Source organism: Bufo gargarizans, chromosome 11, assembly GCF_014858855.1.
Source record: "Bufo gargarizans isolate SCDJY-AF-19 chromosome 11, ASM1485885v1, whole genome shotgun sequence".
Lineage (NCBI taxonomy): Eukaryota > Metazoa > Chordata > Amphibia > Anura > Bufonidae > Bufo > Bufo gargarizans.
In genome coordinates, this window is record NC_058090.1 from 52,208,437 (window position 1) to 52,230,705 (window position 22,269).

General features: G+C 46.0%; 1 protein-coding gene across 2 annotated transcripts in view; it reads left to right on the forward strand.

The window, feature by feature from the left end:
- BAZ1A (bromodomain adjacent to zinc finger domain 1A) overlaps positions 1 to 22,269 on the forward strand; it is a 109,147-nt gene that overhangs the window by 50,224 nt on the left and 36,654 nt on the right. For both annotated transcript variants that reach the window (XM_044271504.1, XM_044271503.1), the window contains exons 14-21: positions 5,316 to 5,540; positions 5,630 to 5,795; positions 7,593 to 7,697; positions 9,074 to 9,186; positions 10,530 to 11,051; positions 17,780 to 17,940; positions 20,450 to 20,595; positions 21,810 to 21,958. In XM_044271504.1, the coding sequence (XP_044127439.1) occupies positions 5,316 to 5,540; positions 5,630 to 5,795; positions 7,593 to 7,697; positions 9,074 to 9,186; positions 10,530 to 11,051; positions 17,780 to 17,940; positions 20,450 to 20,595; positions 21,810 to 21,958 (1,587 nt within the window). The remainder of the gene's footprint in view (positions 1 to 5,315; positions 5,541 to 5,629; positions 5,796 to 7,592; positions 7,698 to 9,073; positions 9,187 to 10,529; positions 11,052 to 17,779; positions 17,941 to 20,449; positions 20,596 to 21,809; positions 21,959 to 22,269) is intronic.

Consider the following 22,269-nt stretch of genomic DNA (forward strand, 5'->3'; position numbering starts at 1 on the left):
AGGAGGGGGAGCGGCTTCAGTTGAGGAGGGGGGGAGAGGAAGATGTGTGCAGCGGTGCTGGGCTGGCTGCGAGTGACTCACTGACTGACTCTCCCCCCCCCCTCCTCAATCTTAGGCAAGTGACAAACTCAGCTCTGCTACATCTACAATGAGCAACTACAACTAATGTAATGCCAAACTGCAGTTCCTCTATGTGATGCCTTGGATAGCTTCCACTGGACCCACAGGCTGTGGGTCCAGTGGAAGCTATCCAAGGCATCACAGTCACATAGAGGAACTGCAGTTTGGCATTACATTAGTTGTAGTTGCTCATTGTAGATGTAGCAGAGCTGAGTTTGTCACTTGCCTAAGAATAAGGGGGGGGCAGTTTGTCACTTGCCTAAGGGAGGCCTCCCACTGTGCACATTAATCCTGGCTGATCGATCGCTGCTGCTCACACATCTGATGAGAGATTTCCTAAGGGGGTATTGACGGGCTGGTAGATGAGGGCAGCCACCTAGTCCTGCCTATGGATCACACAGTGTGCACTTAGTTATGCCCAGGCCTCATGCCAGGGGGTCCCTGATGTATTAAAGGGAACCTATCGCCAGGATTTTGGGTATAGAGCTGAGGACATGGGTTGCTAGATGGCCACTAGCACATCCGCAATACCCAGTCCCCATAGCTCTGTGTGCTTTTATTGTGTCAAAAAAAACGATTTGATACATATGCAAATTAAACTGAGATGAGTCCTGTCCCTGACTCATCTCACGGACAGGACTCATCTCAGGGTAATTTGCATATGTATCAAATCGTTTTTTTGACACAATCAAAGCACACAGAGCTATGGGGACTGGGTATTGCGGATGTGCTAGTGGCCATCTAGCAACCCATGTCCTCAGCTCTATACCCAAAATCCCGGTGACAGGTTCCCTTTAACTGACCAATAAGGGTACTTTCACACTTGCGGCAGGACGGATCTGACAGGCTGTTCACCATGTCGGGTCCGTCCTGCAGCTATTTTGCCGTGCCCGCGGACCGCCGCTCCGTCCCCATTGACTACAATGGGGATGGGGCGGAGCTCCGGTGCAGCACGGCGGTGCACGGAGAAAGGCCGCCGGACTAAAATTACTGCATGTCAGGCGTTTTAGTCCGGTGGCTTTCTCCGTGCACCGCCGTAGCTCCGCCCCCGTCTTTTGTAAACTGGCACTTAACAATAAATGTTGCACTAAAATTTTAGCAAATTTTTTTTTGGGGGGGGGGGGGGGGGGGGGGTAGGGTGTTGCAGTGGATCTTGGGTGAGTTCCCACACTTTTTTTTTCCCAGGACTTGACCCCTGATCCTCCCCTCCTTTTACCTTCCCATCTACAGGATAGTTCTTTTTACTGTCTTGATGTCAGGGCAGTACGCTTATACCCAGGGGCGTAGCTAACGACTCATGGGCCCTGGTGCATAAGTTTACCTTGGGCCCCTCTTCCCTCAGTGCGTTGTGTGTCTTCTTATGTGGCACAAGGGTCTTTGGGCCCCCTCAGGTTTCTGGGCCCGGTAGCGACTGCTACCTCTGCACCCCCTATAGCTACACCCATGCTTATACCATGTCTCTTTAGACTCCTATAGTAACCTAATGCTCTCTTTGTGATCCCTGACTGTCCGCCGGTGTCCTTCAGTGCCCAAGACCACAATTGCCCACTGGATGAGATCTGATTGAAGATGGCAGAAAAGTTCCTCCTTTTCAGGTCACAGCCCACTCAACTAAGGCAGTCTTGGCCTCCTGGTCAGAACAACATAATTCTTCTTTCCCAGGTCAGCAAAGCCACCATCTGGGTATATGTGCACACCTTCTCCAACTTTTGTCAGAGCTGTGCCTTGGCTACCTGTGGTGCCAGTCTGGTTCACTAGGTTCTTCAAGGTGCAGAGCATTGGGTGGTTTGTACTACAGTCTACTTTCTTGTTCCTGCCATCTGGGATTGCTTTAGGATGTCCCATGTTTCATGTTCTGTTTTTTTTTCTTTGCCATGTTGCTTTCTATGAACACAAACTGATTTTCATAGTGACTGTGGAGCAAACACTCTAATTGACGCTTATTGCTGTACCTAGTACTTGCCAATGCTTCAAGTTGCAAGTACAAGAGCAATATTATAGTTAGCGGTAAACCATGAGTGGTACCTGAACCACTTGTAATAGCACCCACAGTGTTTTAGATGATATTGCTTGTTAACTGCTATTTGATGCATGTGTTATAGCATTGTCATAGCAAGAGCCAAAAACTAATGTGTGACTAATTATTACATCTTGGGCCACTACAATCCCGGGAACAGAGGAGCCCATTCGGGTTGGGAGGGGGCGGGCCTATCTCGGTGCTCGGTACGGGACTCAAAGGAGAGGCGGTGGCAATTCTATCATTACTCTCCCACTTACAGAACGGACAGCAGCCTGCTGGGTACAGATTCTGCGGGGGTTACAGTTGAGCGGTATTGCGAGGGTTACTCTCGGCGTGCGTGCACACCGCCGCGGGAGATCGCAGGACCTGAGGGAGCGGGGCTTTCTTTTCCTGCCACAGCGCTCAGGAAGCTCTTCTCTGTGACATCCTCCTACTGCAGTGCTGCTCCTGACTCTGGTAGGAACTGTTGCTCCTCTCCTCAGGTCACTGTGCCCTCTCCAGCCTCAGATGTGTCCTTCCTGGGTACCATAATGTCTGATCCCTCTGGTGCTCTTCCTAAGCTGCCAATAGCTGTCCATTATGCCTGCTCCATGTGTCAGGCAAAATTCCTTTGCGGGCAACCAGATTCTGTCTGCACTGCTTGTCAGACTCCCAGGCAGGGAGTCTCCAGCCCGTACTGTTGCTGCCTCCCCTTTTGGCATCAGAGTTGCCGGATTGGGCTAGAACCCCCTCTCAGGCAGTGGAAAACCTCACTAAAGTCTCCCAATCCACCCTCTCTCTAGTGGGTCGCTTGGTTGAGAATCCGCCACCAGCGCAGGCTGCACCTCCCTCGGATGCACCCTACAGAGCTTCTTGCTCGGGTGGTCGTCCCTTTTGTTGATGGCTGTCTGTTCCAGTTCTGGGAAGGTCTTTCCTTCCAATATCCTGGACGGTTGTTACTACCGACGCCAGTCTGCAAGGTTGAGGAGGAGTGTTCCCTCCCAGGACAGTCCAAAGCACATGGTCTCGGTCGGAGTCCAAGCTTCCGATCAATGTCCTGGAGCTCAGGTCGATTCTTTTATCCCTTTGGCACTGGACCCACCTCCTGAAGGGTCGCCCCATCAGTCCAGTCGGACAACGCCACGGTGGTGGCGTAAATCAACCACCAGGGGGGGAACGCGCAGTTTCACGGCGATGCAGGAATCTGCCAAGATGTTACGGTGGGCGGAGCGATCTACATCCTGGGTGTGGAGAACTGGACAGCAGACTTCCTCAGCAGGACGACAATAGATCCGGGCGAGTGGTCCCTCCACCCGGAGGTATTCGAGGCGATTTGTCTACTTCCCACCTTCCTCTCCCGAGCAAGAGATCCGGAAGCTTGCAGCGTGGACGCCCTGATCTCCCCTTGGCAGGGGTTCTCCCTCCTTTACGTGTTTCCCCCCCCCCCTTCCCCCTCCTACCCAGGGTTCTACGGTCCTTACCACTCAGACTACCTTCTTTCGCAGGGACCGGTCTTCCATCAGCATTTAAGGTCTCTTCGTTTGACGGCGTGGCCATTGAGACCGCCATTCTGACGGGAAGAGTTTTTTCGGCGGATGTCATCTGCACTATGATTCAAACCAGGAAGGATCTATTACAGGGCCTGGAGGTCCTTCCTGGGTTTCTGTGAAAGCCAAAACATTCCACCACTTCGTTTTTCTCTCCCAATGATCCTGTCCTTTCTTCAATCAGGGTTGGACCTTGGTTCTTTTGAAGGGTCAAGTGTCAGGGCTTTCTATCCTTTTCCAGCGCCCTCTGGTCCCCCTGGGGCCTGTAAGGACTTTTTATTTCAGGGAGTGGCAAATACGGTTCCTCTGTACCATCCTCCTTTACCACCCTGGGATCTGAATTTAGTCCTCACATTGCTCCAGGCTTCCCCTTTTGAGCCCTTGCGGGAGTTTTCTCTCAGACTCCTGTCCTGGAAGGTAGTTTTCCTTGTAGCTATCACTTCCATCAGACGGGTGTCCGAGTTGGTGGCGCTCTCTTGCAGAGAACCCTTTCTGGTTATTCATAAGGATAAAGCGATTCTCCGGCCCATTCCTTCTTTTCTTCCAAAGGTGGTCACTGACTTCCATATCAACAAGGAAATTGTCCTTCCCTCACTGTGTCCCTCTTCTTCACACCCTAAGGAAAGGGAGTTACACAATTTGGATGTTGTCATAGCTCTGAACATCTATTTAGCAGCCTCCGGTCCCTTCTGCCATACGGACTTCCTTTTTGTGATTCCAGAGGGTCCTTGCAAGGGATTGGCGGCCTCCAAGGTGGCAATCGCACGTTGGATTCGGGCTGCAATTGCAGAGGCATACCGCGTCTGGGGCAGGGTTCCGCCCTTAGGTGTCACGGCTCACTCCACCAGAGTGGTGGGCGCATCTTGGGCCCTGAGGAATCGTGCTTCAGCTGCACAGTTGTGTAAGATGGCTACTTGGTCCTCCCTACACATATTCACAAGATTTTACCAGGTGCATACTTATGCATCGGCGGACGCTGCCTTGGGCGGCATGGTCTTGCAGGCGGCTGTTTCTTAGATGCCTGCAGGGATGATTGCTTTCATGGGTCTGTGTTTCTTCCTTCCCTGTGGACTGCTTTTGGATGTCCCACAGTTCCTGTGTCCCTCGCAATGAATATGGGCGATAAAACAAGATTTTTGTATAATTTACCAGTAAGATCTTTCTTGCTCTTCATTGGGGGACACAGCACCCACCCAGTATTGTTGTTTTCTTGGTTGGCTTGCTTCTCCTACTGCTTGTGCACAAACTGAAGCTCTCTCTCCAGGCGGGAGGGGGTATAGCTGCCAGGGGAGAAGCTATAGCTGCCAGGGGAGGAGCTAACTGTTTTTACTAGTGTCAACGCCTCCTAGAGGACATGGCTATATCCACAGTTTCTGTGTCCCCCAATGAAGAGCGAGAAAGATTTTACTGCTAAGTTATACAAAAATCTCGTTTTTATTACTAACTCCTTTTCTTGTTGCACGTTTAGCATTTACGGGTTTCTACGGTTTTGTTTTTAACTCTGATGCAGTAAATGTAATACTCAGAATTGACTATACTAAAATGGCTGTATTTTGGAAAATATTTTATCAAGGATCGGGTGTAATTTTTGAGTGAATGCATATGATAAAAATTCAAACTAAATTTATTTTCTTGCAATTCACTTTCAGGCTGCAGTCTGAAAGAGTTGGATTTAGATAGCTGCACTCTTTCAGAGATTCTCCGTCTCCATATCTTGTCCTCTGGAGCCGAATCAAACTCTGCCAATGCTAAATATCGGTACCAAAAACAAGGTGGCTTTATTGCAACAGATGATGCCTGTTTGGAGCTTCGTATGAGCAATCCTGCAATCCTGAAAAAGCTGTCTGGTACTTCAGTGTATGACTTGTTACCTGGTGAGAAATGCAAATTCTGATACTTTTGTTCCTTCGAAAAGCAACTGATATTGAATTCTGTTACTTATATTGGTTCATCTGTGTTTTAGATGAAAAGCTGAAAATTCTCCATGCTCTGTGTGGGAAGCTGCTTACGTTGGTGTCCACCAGAGACTATATTGAAGATTGCATTGAAGAGCTGCGCCAGATGAAGCAAGAATTCAGAGAACTGAAAGCTGAACAGAACCGTAAAGAAAAGGAAGAAGCTGCTGCTAGGTTTGTATAAAAATCCATGTATTAGACATTCTGAATAACTAACATGTTTTTGAGGCAAGACTGTGGTTAAATCTTATTGTATTGTTTATAATGACGATTGAGAAACAAAATGTGTTGTAGAATTGGGGTATGATACTGGAACAGAAGACGACAATAAACTTAGTATTTACAGTACAGATGAGTAAAGAGCAACAGCTAAATATAGGAGGAATGGATGTTGTATCATAGACAGCAGTACTGTGTTTCATTGGATCAGTGGAGGTCCATCAGGTCAGGTCCCCAACAATTGTGATGGCACATCCTAGTGCGATCACTTGAGATTGGAATAGCTCTTTAACCCCTTCAAACGACAGCCAGTTTGGACCAAATGGCATAGCCCCATTTTGCAAATCTGACATGTTTCCGTTTATCTGGTAATAACTTTGGAACGCCTTAACTTATCCAAGCCATTCTGAGTTTGTTTTTTCGTAAAACACATCATACTTCATGTTGGTGGTGAATTTGAGCTGATCCTCACTGTGCATAAATAAAATCCAAAATGTATCTTTCGCCTATAACAGCACACCTGGAGAGACCGCTTCCTCCTCCGGACAGGAGACAGGAAGCAGAACCTCTTTTTAAAAGGCGAAATCTCATGCCGTTCGGCACAGGCGCGGGGAGCGAAAGATCCTCGCAGGCTGCCAGCTTCCTTGCTGCGCCTGCACCGAATACTCTGAACGGCGTGAGATTTCACCAGGGCACAGAGCTGGCAGACAGATGCGAGCGCTGCCTGGCCATGTCAATCAGGACTTGGAGGGAGACGACAAAGGTGGGAGAACGGAGCCTCTATGAGCTCCGTCCCCCTCGCTCTTAGAGGAAAATTAGCGTATTATTAAAGTTAGACTTTTGGGGTAACGGGGGCATAGATATAAGTAGGAATAGGCTAGTTAGGTTTAGCTGACATAAGCACATTGCTAATGTCAGCTAGCTTAATAGGGTTAAATCTGGTGACAGAATCCCTTTAAGGTTCTCCGCTAGGGCTTTGGCTGTATCTAACTCTGCCTGTAGGGATATTTGGTTAAAGGGCTGGAATGGGGGCGCTTCCTCTAAGGCAGGGTTTCTCAACTCCTGTCCTCGGGACCCACCTACCAGTCTGGATTTCAGAATATCCCACAGAATGAATACCTGTGGTAAGTCCTGATGCATTGACACTAATTATATCACCTGCTCAATACTAAGGAAATCCTAAAAAACATGACTGGTAGGTGGGTCCCGAGGACCAGAGTTGAGAAACCCTGCTCTAAGGCAAAGCTTTGCGCTATCCCGTGTCAAAGTGAAGGATTCAAAGGGTTTCTACCATCAGAATTACTGTTATGTACTGCTGATATTAGCGATGTGCTAATGTCAGCACTACATAACAGTGTTCTTTTTAATTTGTCCCTGCAGCTGTTTTGCTAAAATACACTTTTTTAAAATATGCTAATGAGCCTCTAGGTGCTATGTGGGCGTAGATTCAGCACCTAAAGGCTCCGTCTACTTACCTTTTATCCCGCCCAGGTCCTCTGTTCTGCCCGCCCCGCTCCTCTTGATTGATGTACGAGTTCAATTCATCATTGAGGAAATCCCACGCCTGTGCCGTGTACTTCTGTATTTGGTGCAGGCGCAGTCAGTAAAGGCGGCTCTCCTGGTGCCGGCTTCCTCACTGCGTTTGCACCGTCTACATCACAGTGAGGAAGCCGGCACCAGGAGAGCGGCCTTCCCTCACTGCACCTGCGCCGAATCACAAGTATAAATTAATAATAACAATACTTATTTCAGAATTCGAAAGCGGAGAGAGGAAAAGCTGAAGGAGCAAGAGCTGAAGATGAAGGATAAGGAAGATAAACTGAGAGAAGATGAGAACACTTCAACTAAAAGTGCAGGGTAAGCAGCATTATTATTAAAGCCTACACCGTTTTGAGAACAACTCTGTAAGTGACAGTAGATTACAATATATTTTGTATCCCTGTTATGGTAAAAGTTGTATTCCTTTTGCTGCATCCCTTTTCTTCGAAGTAATGGGTTATCTTTAAAGGGGTTGTTCACCTCTTTACAAGTGATAACGTGTCATCAGGATAGAATATCACTATCTGACTTTTTAGGGGTCTGACACCCCGCACCCCCACCAATCAGCTCCTCTGCATTGTGTAGTGCATGGCTGGTTACTGCAGCGGCGTGCATCACTGCTCGAAGTGAAGGGAAGTAGTGCTACAGTAGCCAGCTCTGTACACTGCACAACAGATGGAGCGGTGTAGTTTTGGCATGACTTCTGGTGCTGGAGCTAGTACAGAACAGTTGATGATTTTGTTGTTGGCAGAGTCTTTTGTGCTGTCCACATGGAGGTCTTGTTCATAAAATGGCTGTTGACGAAGGGTCATGTGACCAGGAAAATTACTCGGTCTCCTCCATTAAAATACACTGCACCTGCCAACTGCATTTGCACTTAAGTTTAGTGCAGGTGCATTGTGTTTGAATGGAGAAGGCCATGTTATGTACAGGACTTGTATTCTGACAGCAGAGAAGATTTGCCCAGCAAGGGAACATGGCTTATGAAATATAGCAAACAGCACAGAATATGCAGAAAGGTTATATTTGCACGTGCCACATAGTTGTCTTACATACACGTTGGTCAACAGTAGCCAGCCAATGTGGCCAATCCCTTTTAAGGATAGGGGTTCATAGTCTCTGCCCTAGCCGCCCTCGTATAAGGTTGCTTTAGCAGATGTGACGTAAGGTTGCTTTAGCAGACCGCCACACAGTTGTGAGGAGCTTGCGTGGAGCGGTAGTAGAGTATGCACCCTGATGTTCCACTCAGTATTTGGGACAGGCAGACAGCACTGTACAGTGCCCAGCTGCTCAGTATCTGCAATAGACATTAAATGCAGAAACAGGGCACTGCTGCTCCATTCAGATCTCCACAGTAGGTGTAGTCCCCAGCAATTAGACATTTTTCACCTATACTCCGTTTTTTTTAAAAGCAACATTATGTGAGTGTAAGATGGGATGGAGACCCTAAAGTCAGGAATGTATAGTCTTACTTGACTTGTTTATTTAAAAAGCCCTTTAAATGCTGTCAAGACAGTCTAAGTCAAACCGACACTTAAACACATCAAGATTTTGTAAGACATTTTACAGCAAAATTTAGAGCAGTGTGATGAGCACATTACATTTTGATGCATTTTTCATGTAAAGCTATAGCTTTAGGTTTTAATTTCACATTTATTGCATGTAGTTAGTAACATTCTCTTTCTGTATTCAAGTGAAAAGACTGAAGAACATGATGATTTGGACACAAGCTCTGAGAATAAAGATGTTGAGCAGGATGTGGCCACTGAAGATGAAGGGCTGACACCAGGAGGCAAGAAAAGGAAAGGTAAATTAATTTAGATCATCCTGTACAAGAAGCAGGTTGTAGTGTGAATGTTCGTTGTTAAATGCGTTTTTCGAGATTCTACTATATTTTGGATAGGTCATCAGTATCTGATTGGTGGTAGTCCAACAACCAGGACCCCCCACTAATCAGTTGTTTGAGAAGGCACTGGCGCTCCTGTGAACTCTGCGGCCTTCTCTGCTTTTCCTAGGCCGGTGACGACACTTTGATTGGTCATGTGGCGTAAGTGCAGCTCAGCCCCATTCAAGTGAAAAGGACTGAGTGCAATACTAAGCACAGCCGCTATACAATGTACAGCACTGTGCTTGGTGAGCTGCCTTCTCAAACAGCTGATTGGTGGGGGTTCCGGGTGTAGGACCCTCACTGATCAAATACTGATGACTAGAGATGAACGAATTTCATATTTTGAAATTCATTCACGATTCGATTACTGGTAAATGGTTAATTGTGTTATGGATTCCGTTACCACGCCCCATAACACAATTCTATGACTGCATGCATAGCGGAATGCCTTTAGAGGCATTCCGTTATTCATTCCGTCATAATAGAAGTCTATGAGCTGCAAAACGGATCCGTCCCGTTTCAGTTATGCAGGGGAGTCCTCTTCTGCATAAAGGAAATGGGATGGATCCGTTGTGCACCCTATAGACTTCTGTTATGACGGAATGAATAACGGAATGCCTCTAAAGGTATTTCGTATATGGAATTGCATTATGGTCCGTGATAACGGAAACCATAACGCAATTCACCTTTTACCAGTAAACGAAGCGTGAATGAATTTCAAAATATGAAATTCGCTCATCTCTACTGATGACCTATAAAGAGGACAGGTCATCAGGAGTAAAATGTTGGAAAACTCTATTAATATGCATTCTTTCTTATACCCATGATTAGGGATGAATGAATCAACTTCGGATGAAATATCCGAAGTCGATTCGCATAATATTTCGTTTGAGTACTGTACAGAGCGAGCGTTCCGTATAGTATTAGAATGTATTGGCTCCTATGAGGCAAAGTTATTACTTCGCAAAGTCTCACGAGACTTCGCATCATAACTTCATAAATCAATTTCTACTGTAAAAAACGATTTCCCGAACTCTGGTTCGGTTCCAAGTGGATCTGAGAATCATCAGTATCCCCTCCATCTCTATACACTATTATTGTACTGTAACATACTTGCAGACTGAATTGCGGCTCCATTAAGCACCCAAGTCTGGATCCTATAGTGGGAGATGTCTTGTATTTGAACTTAATATAAGAATGGCGAATCATGATATTAAGAATATTACTCACAAGGTTTCTTTTAATTTACTTACACCTCACAGGTCAAAAGGAGAAAAATACAAATTCCATGGGAAAGAAAGAACCTTCTTCAGTAGAGGAAGCATTAAGGAAGAAACAAGAGAAGAAAGAGCAGGATTTGTTGGAAAAAATGCAATACGTCACAGCTTGCACCAACATCGTACCCCTGGGCCGAGACCGATGGTATAGGCGCTTCTGGACTTTCTTTTCTTTACCAGGGCTTTTTGTGGAGGAGGATTATACTGGAATAACTGAGGATATGTTACAACCTCAAAAAGAGATTGAAGGGGCAACTGAAAATGATCCTGAGGTGAATGGTCATGACTCTCCTGTTAAAGAGGAGAAAGTGGAGGAGCCTCCTAAACCTGTAGACAAGCCAAACCGCTGGAGCTACTACAGCACTGTAGAACAGCTGGATGAACTGATTGAGTGCTTGAATACACGAGGGTATAGAGAGAGTACACTTAAAGACACACTGGTACAGGAAAAGATGAGGATCTGCCAGAGACTAAGTAACTTCCCAGCAAATCGCTTCCATATATCAGGTATTGCTTTACCACTGTATTACCTAACATGGCATAGATTGATTTCATTTACCAGTATTTTCACTTTTCACAAAAAATGGATTGTGCAGGTTTATATAATGTTGTTAGTATTGCATAAGTGGCTAGGTTAAAACTATGGACGTCTATACCTATAAGGTATGGTTACAGTTGACTGCTGTTTTTTTTTTATCCTCAAATCTTGCTTTTTAGCTTTGCTCCATTAGGGCTGAGCTGTGATCTGTGACTACAATTTTTCACTGCCTAGTCTGAGGTAGTCTTAGACACACCCCCTGTCTCGTCATTGGTTCAGACTTCTAGTCAGCGGCACCCTGAACCAATGATGAGACAGGGATCAGCCAAGGAGCAAGTTTTGAGGAAAACAAAGAGCAGATAATCATCCCCTGCAGGTACCACCTTTAGATAATGTTTTCTCTCTAGACTGCAGGGTAGCATTAAAGAAGACCTTTCATGGGTGTATATGTTACAATCTGGTATACTTACCAGATAGGGCAGCCCCTACAGATGCCTTTTCTAAAATACCTTTCCGTTCTGACGCGGTGTCCCCCGCTGGTTTTTCATGCCCAGTATGTTAATTTAGACCATCGGCACAGGGAGGAGACGGTCAAAAAGATTGAAGCAGCACTTACCTGCTATTCGTTTAGAAAGCACAGATTATTAGCCCAGGACTAGGCATAATTGCAACTTGAAAGATGATAAATCCAGCTTCCAGTAAAACGATTAACTTTATTTTCTCAGTGGTAAAATCCCAAAACACATGTACAGCGTCTACGCGTTTTGTATCATCGATTTTAAGATGCTTAATCATCCTTAAAGGGAACCTGTCACCGGGATTTTGTGTATAGAGCTGAGGACATGGGTTGCTAGATGGCCGCTAGCACATCCGCAATGCCCAGTCCCCATAGCTCTGTGTGCTTTTATTGTGTAAAAAAAACCGATTTGATAGATATGCAAATTAACCTGAGATGAGTCCTGTCCCTGAGATGAGTTCAGTGTGAAGGAGCCCAGCACCGCCCCGCATCCTCAGAATCGCCTCCTTGCTCCCCCACGTCAGAAACCTATAGCGCCATAATCTCGCGATGCGCGAGCTAGAGCATGCACAGTGTCGTCAGTGTTCCTTCCCTGTGCTGGCATGAGCCTCTAGGAAGGAACTGTGCATCCGCTAGCTCGCGCATCGCGAGATTACGGTGCTATAGCTTTCTGACGTCGGGGAGCAAGGAGGAGATTCTGAGGATGCGGGGCGGTGCTGGGCTCCTTCACGCTGGACTCATCTCAGAGACAGGACTCCTCTCAGGTTCATTTGCATATGGATCAAATCGCTTTTTTTTTTACACAATAAAAGCACACAGAGCTATGGGGACTGTGTATTGCAGACGTGCTAGCGGCCATCTAGCAACCAATGTCCTCAGCTCTATACACAAAAACCAGGTGACGGGTTCCCTTTAAGGCAGGAGGAGACGGTCTGGTTTCTCAATGGGCGTCTCCTTCTCCCTGGCTGTGAGCTGCCCAATTGCAGTGGAGAGCGTCACAGCCAGGGAAAGAAAAAACTCCTCCCTAGCTGTGACACTCTCCACTGAGTTTGGACCATGCTACAGCCAGGGAGAAGGAGACGCCCATTGAGAAACCCTGGCGTCTTCTCCTCCCTGTACCGATGCTCAGTATAACATACTGGGCACAAAAAACATCGGGGGACACAGCACCGGAACAAAGGGGTATTTTAGAAGAAATAGTGCTGGCATCTGTAGGGGCAGCCTTATCTGCTAAGCATACCAATTTCTAACATATAAACCCATGAAAGGTCCTCTTTAAAGAGGACCTGTCACCAGAAAATGCAATGCAATCTGTAGGCAGAAGGTTATAGAGCAGGAGGAGCTGAGCAGATTGAAATATAGTTTTATGCGGAAAAGATTCAGGAAAACTTGTAATTTATATTTTTCCTTCTCTTGATCACCTATGACAGCACCCCTGGAGAGACTGCCTCCATTTCCTCAGGACAGGAAACAGGAACTAAAACTGCCTTTTAAAGGAGGGATCATCCCCTCTATCTCCAGTTCTGTTTCCTGTCCTAAGGGGCAGGAAGGAATCTGATCCGCTGGATATCAAGGAAAGAGCTGCGGGGGCCCCGGCTAAAAAAAAGTGTGTGGAGGGTTACCTCATGTGGCGTAAGTCTCCTCTAGGAGCCGCTGCAGAAGTCTGGGCTCCCTTCTCTGTCCTTACCCCTTCCGTCCTCCTTCCCGGTTCCTGGGAGGGTCTTGGGCTCCTGCAAACCTCTGCGGCCGTGTTTGCATGTTTGGCCGCCGGCCCGCGCGATGATCTGCATGTACTTCCGGCTTGCGGCGGTCGGAGGAAGCCAACGCGGCGGACCGGAAGGGGAGCGATGCCGGCTAGCTCGCGCTGAGGAGAAAAGCCCAGCCGGCTTACTGTCATGCTGGGTGAAGAACCGTGGCAGTTCCTCCATTCAGGTGGTTTTGCTGTATGAAACATGGAGCAGGCTCAGCCCACTGAGACCACCAATGATACATCGGTACTACGGTGGGGTAAGAGGGGTTATACCCCAGCATATATTAATCTTAATGCTTATGAGGTCATTTTCTGTTGCCTAGGTTTCAAATGAGTCTTCTAGGAAGACTTCCAGAGTAAAGGAGAAAGGATATTGTGTGTGTAAGAAGCTTCCTTCTGCCTGGGCAAAACCCCTGTGTCAGGGATGTATCAGCAAATAATGGAAGAAGAATCTCCTTCTTTTATGGGCAGTATAAAACAGATGATACGTGAAAAGGTCAGGGAGTCGGTTAGTGGTCTGACAAAGCACCTCCCCTGTACTTCCACAGCTGCCTAAAAATACTCCTCCTCCAGTGACGGTGAGATACTTTTTGGTCTGGAAGAAGGAGAGTGGGGTCATCAGACGAGTCTTCTGAGGACGAGGCTGCAAGGAGACCACTTTTTCATGTGGAAAATACTAACTCCCTTGTAAAGGCGGTTTGGGCTACCATGGGGTTGGACGATCAGAGGCCACAGCATTCAGTCCAGGACTCTGTTTGAATGGTTGGCTCCCAAGAAGAGAAAGGTGTTTCATGTGCATAAGAACATTCCAGATGTGACTGCCAGAGAATGGAAAAGGCCGGATAGGAAGTTTTTCGTCCCTTCTTTGGTGAAGCGGAAGTATCCGTTTGAGGAGTTGTCTGCCTCCTGGGATAAGGCCCCAAAGCTGGATTCCCCAGTAGCAAAAATGTCCCTAAAAGCCGCACTCCCCTTTGAGGACATGGGTTTGCTCAAGGACCCGATGGATAGGAGAGCAGAGGTTTATTCAAAGAAAAATTGGGAAGGCTGTGCAGCAGCCTTCAAACCTGCTATTGCCGCTACGTCTGTTGCTAGATCACTAAGTGTGGACGGGGGAGTTAGAGGCTCACATTAAAGGGGGTCCCGCTAGGGAGCAGGTTTTGTCTTCCTTCCCTGTTATAAGTAATGACTTGTATTTCTTAGCTGATGCTCCTGCGGATACCTTAATATTTTCTGCTAGGGCTTCCGCCTTATCCAACTCTGCCCGACGGCTATTTGGTTGAAAAGCTGGAATGGGGATGCTAGTTCCAAGGTAAAACTTTGCGCTATCCCTTGTCAAGGAGAGTTTTTGTTTGGCCCATCCTGGACAACTTGCTAGAAAAGGCCTCGGACAGAAACCAGGGCTTTCCCTCTTAGTCACGCACCCAGGAAGTCTTTTTGTCCCAGATTTCATAAGAGAGAGCAAAAAAAAAAAAAAAAGTGTATTTTGGACTATAATAAACTTGGTGTTTGACCTAATTTCTGCAGTACGAGAGATTTCGGATAGTGTCTATCTCTTCCTGTTTTGCTTTATGGCCACAGTAGACCTGAGGGATGCATACTATCATGTTCCCATTCATCCCAGCCTCCAGAGGTTCCTGAGGGTAGAAGTTTGGTCAGAAAGGGAGATTCTGCATCTTCAATTTCGAGCATTATCCTTCGGCCTCGCTCAAGCTCCGAGGGTTTTCACAAAGATAGTTTCAGAAATGATGGCCCACGTCAGGGAGAAGGAGATAATCATTATACCTTACCTAGATGATTTTCTGTTAGTGACCCGGTCAAGTCAAATTCGTCAGGGTCATATAACCTGGTTGAGAGAAGTTCTTGAGAAGCTGGGATGGGAGATTAACCTAGACAAATCCAGGTTATGCCCAGGCCAGAGATGAAGTTTCCTAGGACTCCAGTTCCCAGAAGTGCCTGCTACCTCTGCAAAAAGCTTTTCTAATCAGAGTTCAGTTTCTTCTCTCGTCTCCGTTAGTCACTATTAGAGAGGCCATGTTGGTACTGGGTCTCATGACAGCCACTATTCCAGGGGTGGAATGGGCCCAGTACCATTTAAGACTTCTTCAGTTCCCGCGAGATTGGGACGGAAGTCCCCCCCCCACCCCCCCCCTCTGGACTCGGAGATATCTGTCCTCCCAGACCTTAGATTCCTTGGGGTGGTGGATGGATCTTAAAAATCTAGAAAGAGGAGTTCCTTGGACCCGGGAGGTGGTTCTCTCCTTAAGCGGGGATGTGAACCCATCCAGTTGGGGAGCCCATGTGGAGTCCCTGCTATTGCAGGGGATTTGGGACAGCAAATCTGTCCCATTCACACAATTTCAGGGAATTGGATGCAATCAGGATAGCCTTAGTACAGAGTCTTCCGACAATCAGGCAGGAATGTAAGGGTCTATTCGGACAACACAACAGCAGTGGCCTATATCAACCAGCAGGGAGGTACAAGGGCTCGGGGCCTAATGTCTCTCTCCCTTTCATCCTAGCAGAAGCTTCTCTATCATCTCTTTCTGCAGTACATCTAAGGGGTTCGGACAATGTGAAAGCGGACTTCCTCAGTCGTCATCAACTATTCCAGGGAGAGTGGTCCTTAGATCAGGAGGTTTTCAATCATGTGGCAGCATTATGGGGTACTCCAGAGAGAGATCTCTTTGCCATCAGGGCAAACAGGAAGGTAGAAGTCTTCTTTTCCCTTTCTCCGATGGAGCATCCGAGAGCTGTGGATGCGCTTTCTCAATCTTGGAGGCAGGGCCTTCTGTATGCCTTTCCCACACTAAAAATGCTACCAAGAGTCCTTAAGAAAATCAGAGAGCAGGAGGCTACGATAATAGTTATAGCTCCCTTTTGGCCGAGAAGGGTGTGGTTTTCCTGGCTCCGCAAGATGTCGATAGCAACACCATGGGTGCTTCCAGAATATCAGGAGCTTCTGTCTCGGGGTCCAGTTTTTCACCCAGAGGTGAAGAATCTGCACCTGACTGCTTGGTTAATAAGAGGGAGATTTTAAAGAAAAGAGGTCTCTCCGAGGATGTAGTTAGCACTCTCTCTTGGCCAGTCAGAAGGTCACCTCTATGATCTACCTTAGGGTTTGGAGGACCTTTTTCAGATTCGCCAAGAAACCTGTGGATGTTCTAGAAGCTCCAGACATCCCACTAGTATTAGATTTCCTACAGGAAGGATGGAACAAAAAACTTAGGCCCAACACTTTAAAAGTCCACATTTCAGCATTAAGTGCCTTATTTGAGTTTTAAAGAGCTTCTGTCACCCCACTAAACTTTTTTTTTTTTTGTTTACTTATAATCCCTATACTGCGATTTATGCATACATAATCTAATTAATCATTTTGGTTCAGTAGATTGTGTTAAAAACGTGCTTTTAAAATATGCAAATTACCTTGCTACCAGCAAGTAGGGTTGCTACTTGCTGGTAGCAGCCACATCCTCCGATCCTAAAGACGCCCCCTCCTCATGTTGATTGACAGGGCCAGTGAACGGGATCGTCCTCTGGCTTGCCCTGTCTGCTATCAAGATCTCGCGCCTGCGCCGTAACGGTATTCAGTCGGCGCCCTGAGAGGCGGCCGCTCCATCCTCAATGCGCCTGCGCCGACGTCATCGTCTATGCTAGGTGGATTAGACAGGCCATTTCCTTAGCCTACTTTTCTAAGTGGATTGATCCACCCTCGGGGTTTGGGGCCCACTCTACGAGATCCGTTTCCACGTCTTGGGCAGAGAGAGCTTCTGCCTCTATAGAGCAGATTTGTAAGGCGGCTACTGGAGCTCTCCACATACGTTTTTGTTTTGTTTTTAGGCACTATAGACTGTGCCTAGAAAAGTGTATTAGGTTGTTAAGATGTTATATTTCTTAGTTCTTGAGAAAAGGACTGGAGATGGAGGGGAAGATCCCTCCCTTAAAAGGTGGTTTTGGTTCCCGTTTCCTGTCCTGAGGAGGTGGAGGCAGTCTCTCCAGGGGTGCTGTCATAGGTTCAAAGGAAACTGATTACCGGTAAGTGTAATCCAATATTTTTCACCTCCTGTGAAAAGCTATCTGTACAGGAGGGAGGGGTTATCAGTGATTGATAGCACTGTGTATAATTGTGCATACAGAGATAGCTGTCAGTCACTGATAACACCTCCTCCATGTATTGATAATTGTTCACAGGGCTGCAGATGTAAATGTAAAAATTACAAGTTTTACTAAGTCTTTCCCCCCCAAAATATATCAATCTGCTCACATCCTCCTGCTCTGACATGGTGCTTTTAGATTGCGTTGCATTTTGTGGTGACTGGTCCTCTTTAAGGCTCTAAGTTTACTGTTAATTATTTAGGACGATCTGAATGGCCTTGTGTAACTTATTCAGCCATAATGTAGATTGCTTTGGTAATAAGTTTGTTATTTTTTAGACAGTCCACTCCCAACAGATATTAAACCCGGTAGGGGGAGACCATCGAAAGTGCATGATCCTACAAAGACCTCTGCTGAAAAGCAGCTAGAACTCAGACTTTGTGAGCTCCTCCTGGACATTGAAGACCGAATTTACCAGGGCACACTTGGTTCTCTTAAGGTATTCCTCGAGACAAATGCAAGACCCATTTGTAGTTGTATTTTATTAAACAGTAAAAATGAAATGCATTAGTAAATCAGGTAACTTTTGCAATGGTGACATGAAGTGCATTCGTATTTATTATCACTTTCAAGCTTATTTTACGGTTGGTTTTATGTGAAGCTACCACTTTGTGTGCACTTCTTGTTGTCACTTTTGCAAACATTTCTGTGCAACGGAGTAGATAAAAATGGTGAATTCTCCGTAAAAAAAATATGTATACACAAGGCTATTGCTGCTATTTATATGTCTGAACATGAACATTTTTACTTTGTGGTTGGAAATCCTGTTGGTATATGTTGTGTACGATGGCTGCATGTCAGACTTTACTTCTCTTTCTGTACTTTTCATTGGGAAACAAACAATCCTCTGTACCGGGTGAGCCCTGCTATTTAGACCTTAGACCTTTTGGCTAAACTCCGGCACTCCAGCTCTGGTAAAACTACAACTCCCAAGATGCACACTTGCTTGGCTTTTCTCAGAACTCCTCAGAAATGAATGGCGCATGCTGGGAATTGTAGTTTCACCACAGTTGGAGTGCCTGAGGTTGCTGACCCCTGTTATAGATGTTACAGCAACAGTTAATAGGTAAAAACTGTGCACGAGGTGTGAATAACCCCTTCTGCTATGAGGGACAAAGAGGATTGCTCATTATCTTTTGTGAAAACATTGGTTTGTGATGTGGTATCAGGGTTTAGGTTGTTGTTTTTTTATTTATTATTATTTATGTATATACAGTTGCAAGAAAGTGTGTGCTAACCCTTTGGAATGATATGGATTTCTGCACAAATTGGTCATAAAATGTAATATGATCTTCATCTAAGTCACAACAATAGACAATCACAGTCTGCTTAAACTAATAACACACAAATAATTAAATGTTACCATGTTTTTATTGCACACCATGTAAACATTCACAGTGCAGGTGGAAAAAGTAATGTGAACCCCTAGACTAATGTCCTCTCCAAGAGCTAATTGGAGCCAACTGGAGTCCAATCGATGAGATTGGAGGTGTTTGTTACAGCTGCCCTGCCCTATAAAAAACACACACCAGTTCTGGGTTTGCTTTTCACAAGAAGCATTGCCTGATGTGAATGATGCCTCGCACAAAAGAGCTCTCAGAAGACCTACGATTAAGAATTGTTGACTTGCATAAAGCTGGAAAGGGTTATAAAAGTATCTCCAAAAGCATAGATGTTCATCAGTCCACGGTAAGACAAATTGTCTATAAATGGAGAAAGGTCAGCTCTGCTGCTACTCTCCCTAGGAGTGTCCGTCCTGTAAAGATGACTGCAAGAGCACAGCGCAGACTGCTCAATGAGGTGAAGAAGAATCCTAGAGTGTCGGCTAAAGACTTACAGAAGTCTCTGGCATATGCTAACATCCCTGTTAGCAAATCTACGATATGTAAAACACTAAACAAGAATGTATTTCATGGGAGGATATCACAGAGGAAGCCACTGCTGTCCAAAAAAAACATTGCTGCAAGTTTACAGTTTGCACAAGAGCACCTGGATGTTCCACAGCAGTACTGGCAAAATATTCTGTGGACAGATGAAACCAAAGTTGAGTTGTTTGGAAGAAACACACAACACTGTGTGTGGAGAAAAAGAGGCACAGCACACCAACATCAAAACCTCATCCCAACTGTGAAGTATGGTGGTGGGGGCATCATGGTTTGGGGCTGCTTTGCTGCGTCAGGGCCTGGACGGATTGCTATCATCGAAGGAAAAATGTATTCCCAAGTTTATCAAGACATTTTGCAGGAGAACTTAAGGCCATCTGTCCACCAGCTGAAGCTCAACAGAAGATGGGTGTTGCAACAGGACAACGACCCAAAGCACAGAAGTAAATCAACAGAATGGCTTAAACAAAAGAAAATACGCCTTCTGGAGTGGCCCAGTCAGAGTCCTGACCTCAACCCGATTGAGATGCTGTCGCATGACCTCAAGAAAGCGATTCACACCAGACATCCCAAGAATACTGCTGAACTGAAACAGTTCTGTAAAGAGGAATGGTCAAGAATTACTCCTGACCGTTGTGCACGTCTGATCTGCAACTAGAGGAAACGTTTGGTTGAAGTTATTGCTGCCAAAGGAGGTTCAACCAGTTATTAAATCCAAGGGTTCACATACTTTTTCCACCTGCACTGTGAATGTTTACATGGTGTGTTCAATAAAAACATAGTAACATTTAATTCTTTGTGTGTTATTAGTTTAAGCAGACTGTGATTGTCTATTGTTGTGACTTAGATGAAGATCAGATCACATTTTATGACCAATTTGTGCAGAAATCCATATCATTCCAAAGGGTTCACATACTTTTTCTTGCAACTGTATATTTTTTTGCTACAAGAGCCTTTGTCAGGGCTTGAACAGACTCTCTGGTATACATACGTTTTAATTCTGCTCTGTGTTGGTTGTATTTTTGGTGATGTAGTAATAGCCACTTGTTTCTTTTCTTGGTCAAGGTGCCTAACAGACAGTCATGGAGATCGGCTCTTCAGAACTGGTCATATGACCGTTTGGATAATGAAGCAAAAGAAAATGGAGTCCTGAAGATGGAGGATACCGCTGTTGAAATGGAAAATGACATGAATCAAAGCAACAAGGACAGGTTGGAGGAAAATCAATTAATAATTAGTGAAGCTTCCTTGTATTAAGGGTTTTCCACCTTGGACTTCACCTTTTTATGATGAAACCCCCCTTAGGGCTCTTTCACACTTGCGTTGTTCTTTTCCGGCATAGAGTTCAGTCGTCGGGGCTCTATGCCGGAAGAATCCTGATCAGGATTATCCTAATGCATCCTGAACGGATTTCTCTCCATTCAGAATGCATCAGGAGGACTTCAGTTCAGGACCGGAATGTTTTTGGGCCGGAGAAAATACCGCAGCATGCTGCGCTTTTTGCTCCGGCCAAACATCCTGAGCACTTGCCGCAAGGCCGGATCCGGAATTAATGCCCATTGAAAGGCATTAATCCGGATCCGGCCTTAAGCTAAACGTCGTTTCGGCGCATTGCCGGATTCGACATTTAGCTTTTTCTGAATGGCTGCTGGGACGCTAAACTCCTGGCAGCCATGGTAAAGTGTAGTGGGGAGCAGTATACTTACCGTCCGTGTGGCTCCCGAGGCGCTTCAGAGTGACGTCAGGGCGCCCCACGCGCATGGATGACGTGATCGCATGGCACGTCATCCATGCACATGGGGTGCTTTGACGTCATTCTGGAGCGCCCCGGGAGCCGCACGGATGGTAAGTATACTGCTCTCCGCTCCCCACTACTACTATGGCAACCAGGACTTTAATAGCGTCCTGGCTGCCATGGTAACACTGAACGCATTTTGAAGATCAGTCTTCAAATGCTTTCAGTTCACTTTCGTTTTTCCGGATCCGACGTGTAATTCCGGCAAATGGAGTACACGCCGGATCCGGACAACGCAAGTGTGAAAGAGGCCTTATGGTAAACTTACAGGAGAGATTTACCTGTATTAGTGCAGGACATCCATTGCCAAGTCAGTGAGTGCTCCATGTTTTCCAGAGCTTGGCAGTAGAGAAGGTTCCTGCATGGGAAACAACACTGTCTCTTTATGTAGTGCATTTAGACGGGGATGTCCTAAGTGAACAAGAAAAAGGATATGTTGGAAGAGATTTGGCATATTGTAAAAATTGTCGGTTCCTTGGAAAGTGGACAGTTTTTATGTTCAGAGTTTCAGAAATACTTTGAGTACAGTTGCATCCACACAGTACATGATTGGGGCTAGTGTAGAGTTTTTGCTTTTGCGGTCTTACTGGAACATTGTGCTTTTTATAAATACACTGTACTTTCCTGCAGGCTCCAGAATTTGAAAATGGAAGTACAGAGTGCCAAATCCACCAATGCCAGCACTCCTGAACCAGCAGCTAATTCTGTACATTACCTGGCGCAAGCATTATTGCAGATAGAGCAGGGAGTGGAACGCAAATATCTAAAGGCTCCGCTTGGTAAGTTGGTAGTGACTATAATTATGTGTAATCATGATGGTGAAGGGAGTCGTTTTACAAGGCAAAGTCTAATTATCATCTTTTTGCTTGTTTTTGTTTTCCTTTTTTTGCAATGACTTATATAACTGTGTATAATAGACAAGCAATAATTTAAAAGGGGAACTCTGGTTTACCCTTAAAGGGCTTCTGTCTCGAATAGGTCTCCCCCGTTGACGGCCATTGAAGGTAGGGTAAAGGAAGATGCAGGGCGTATCCCAATACTAGTGCTCATGAGGAAAGTTTGGTGTAAAACCAGACATATCTTGGGATTA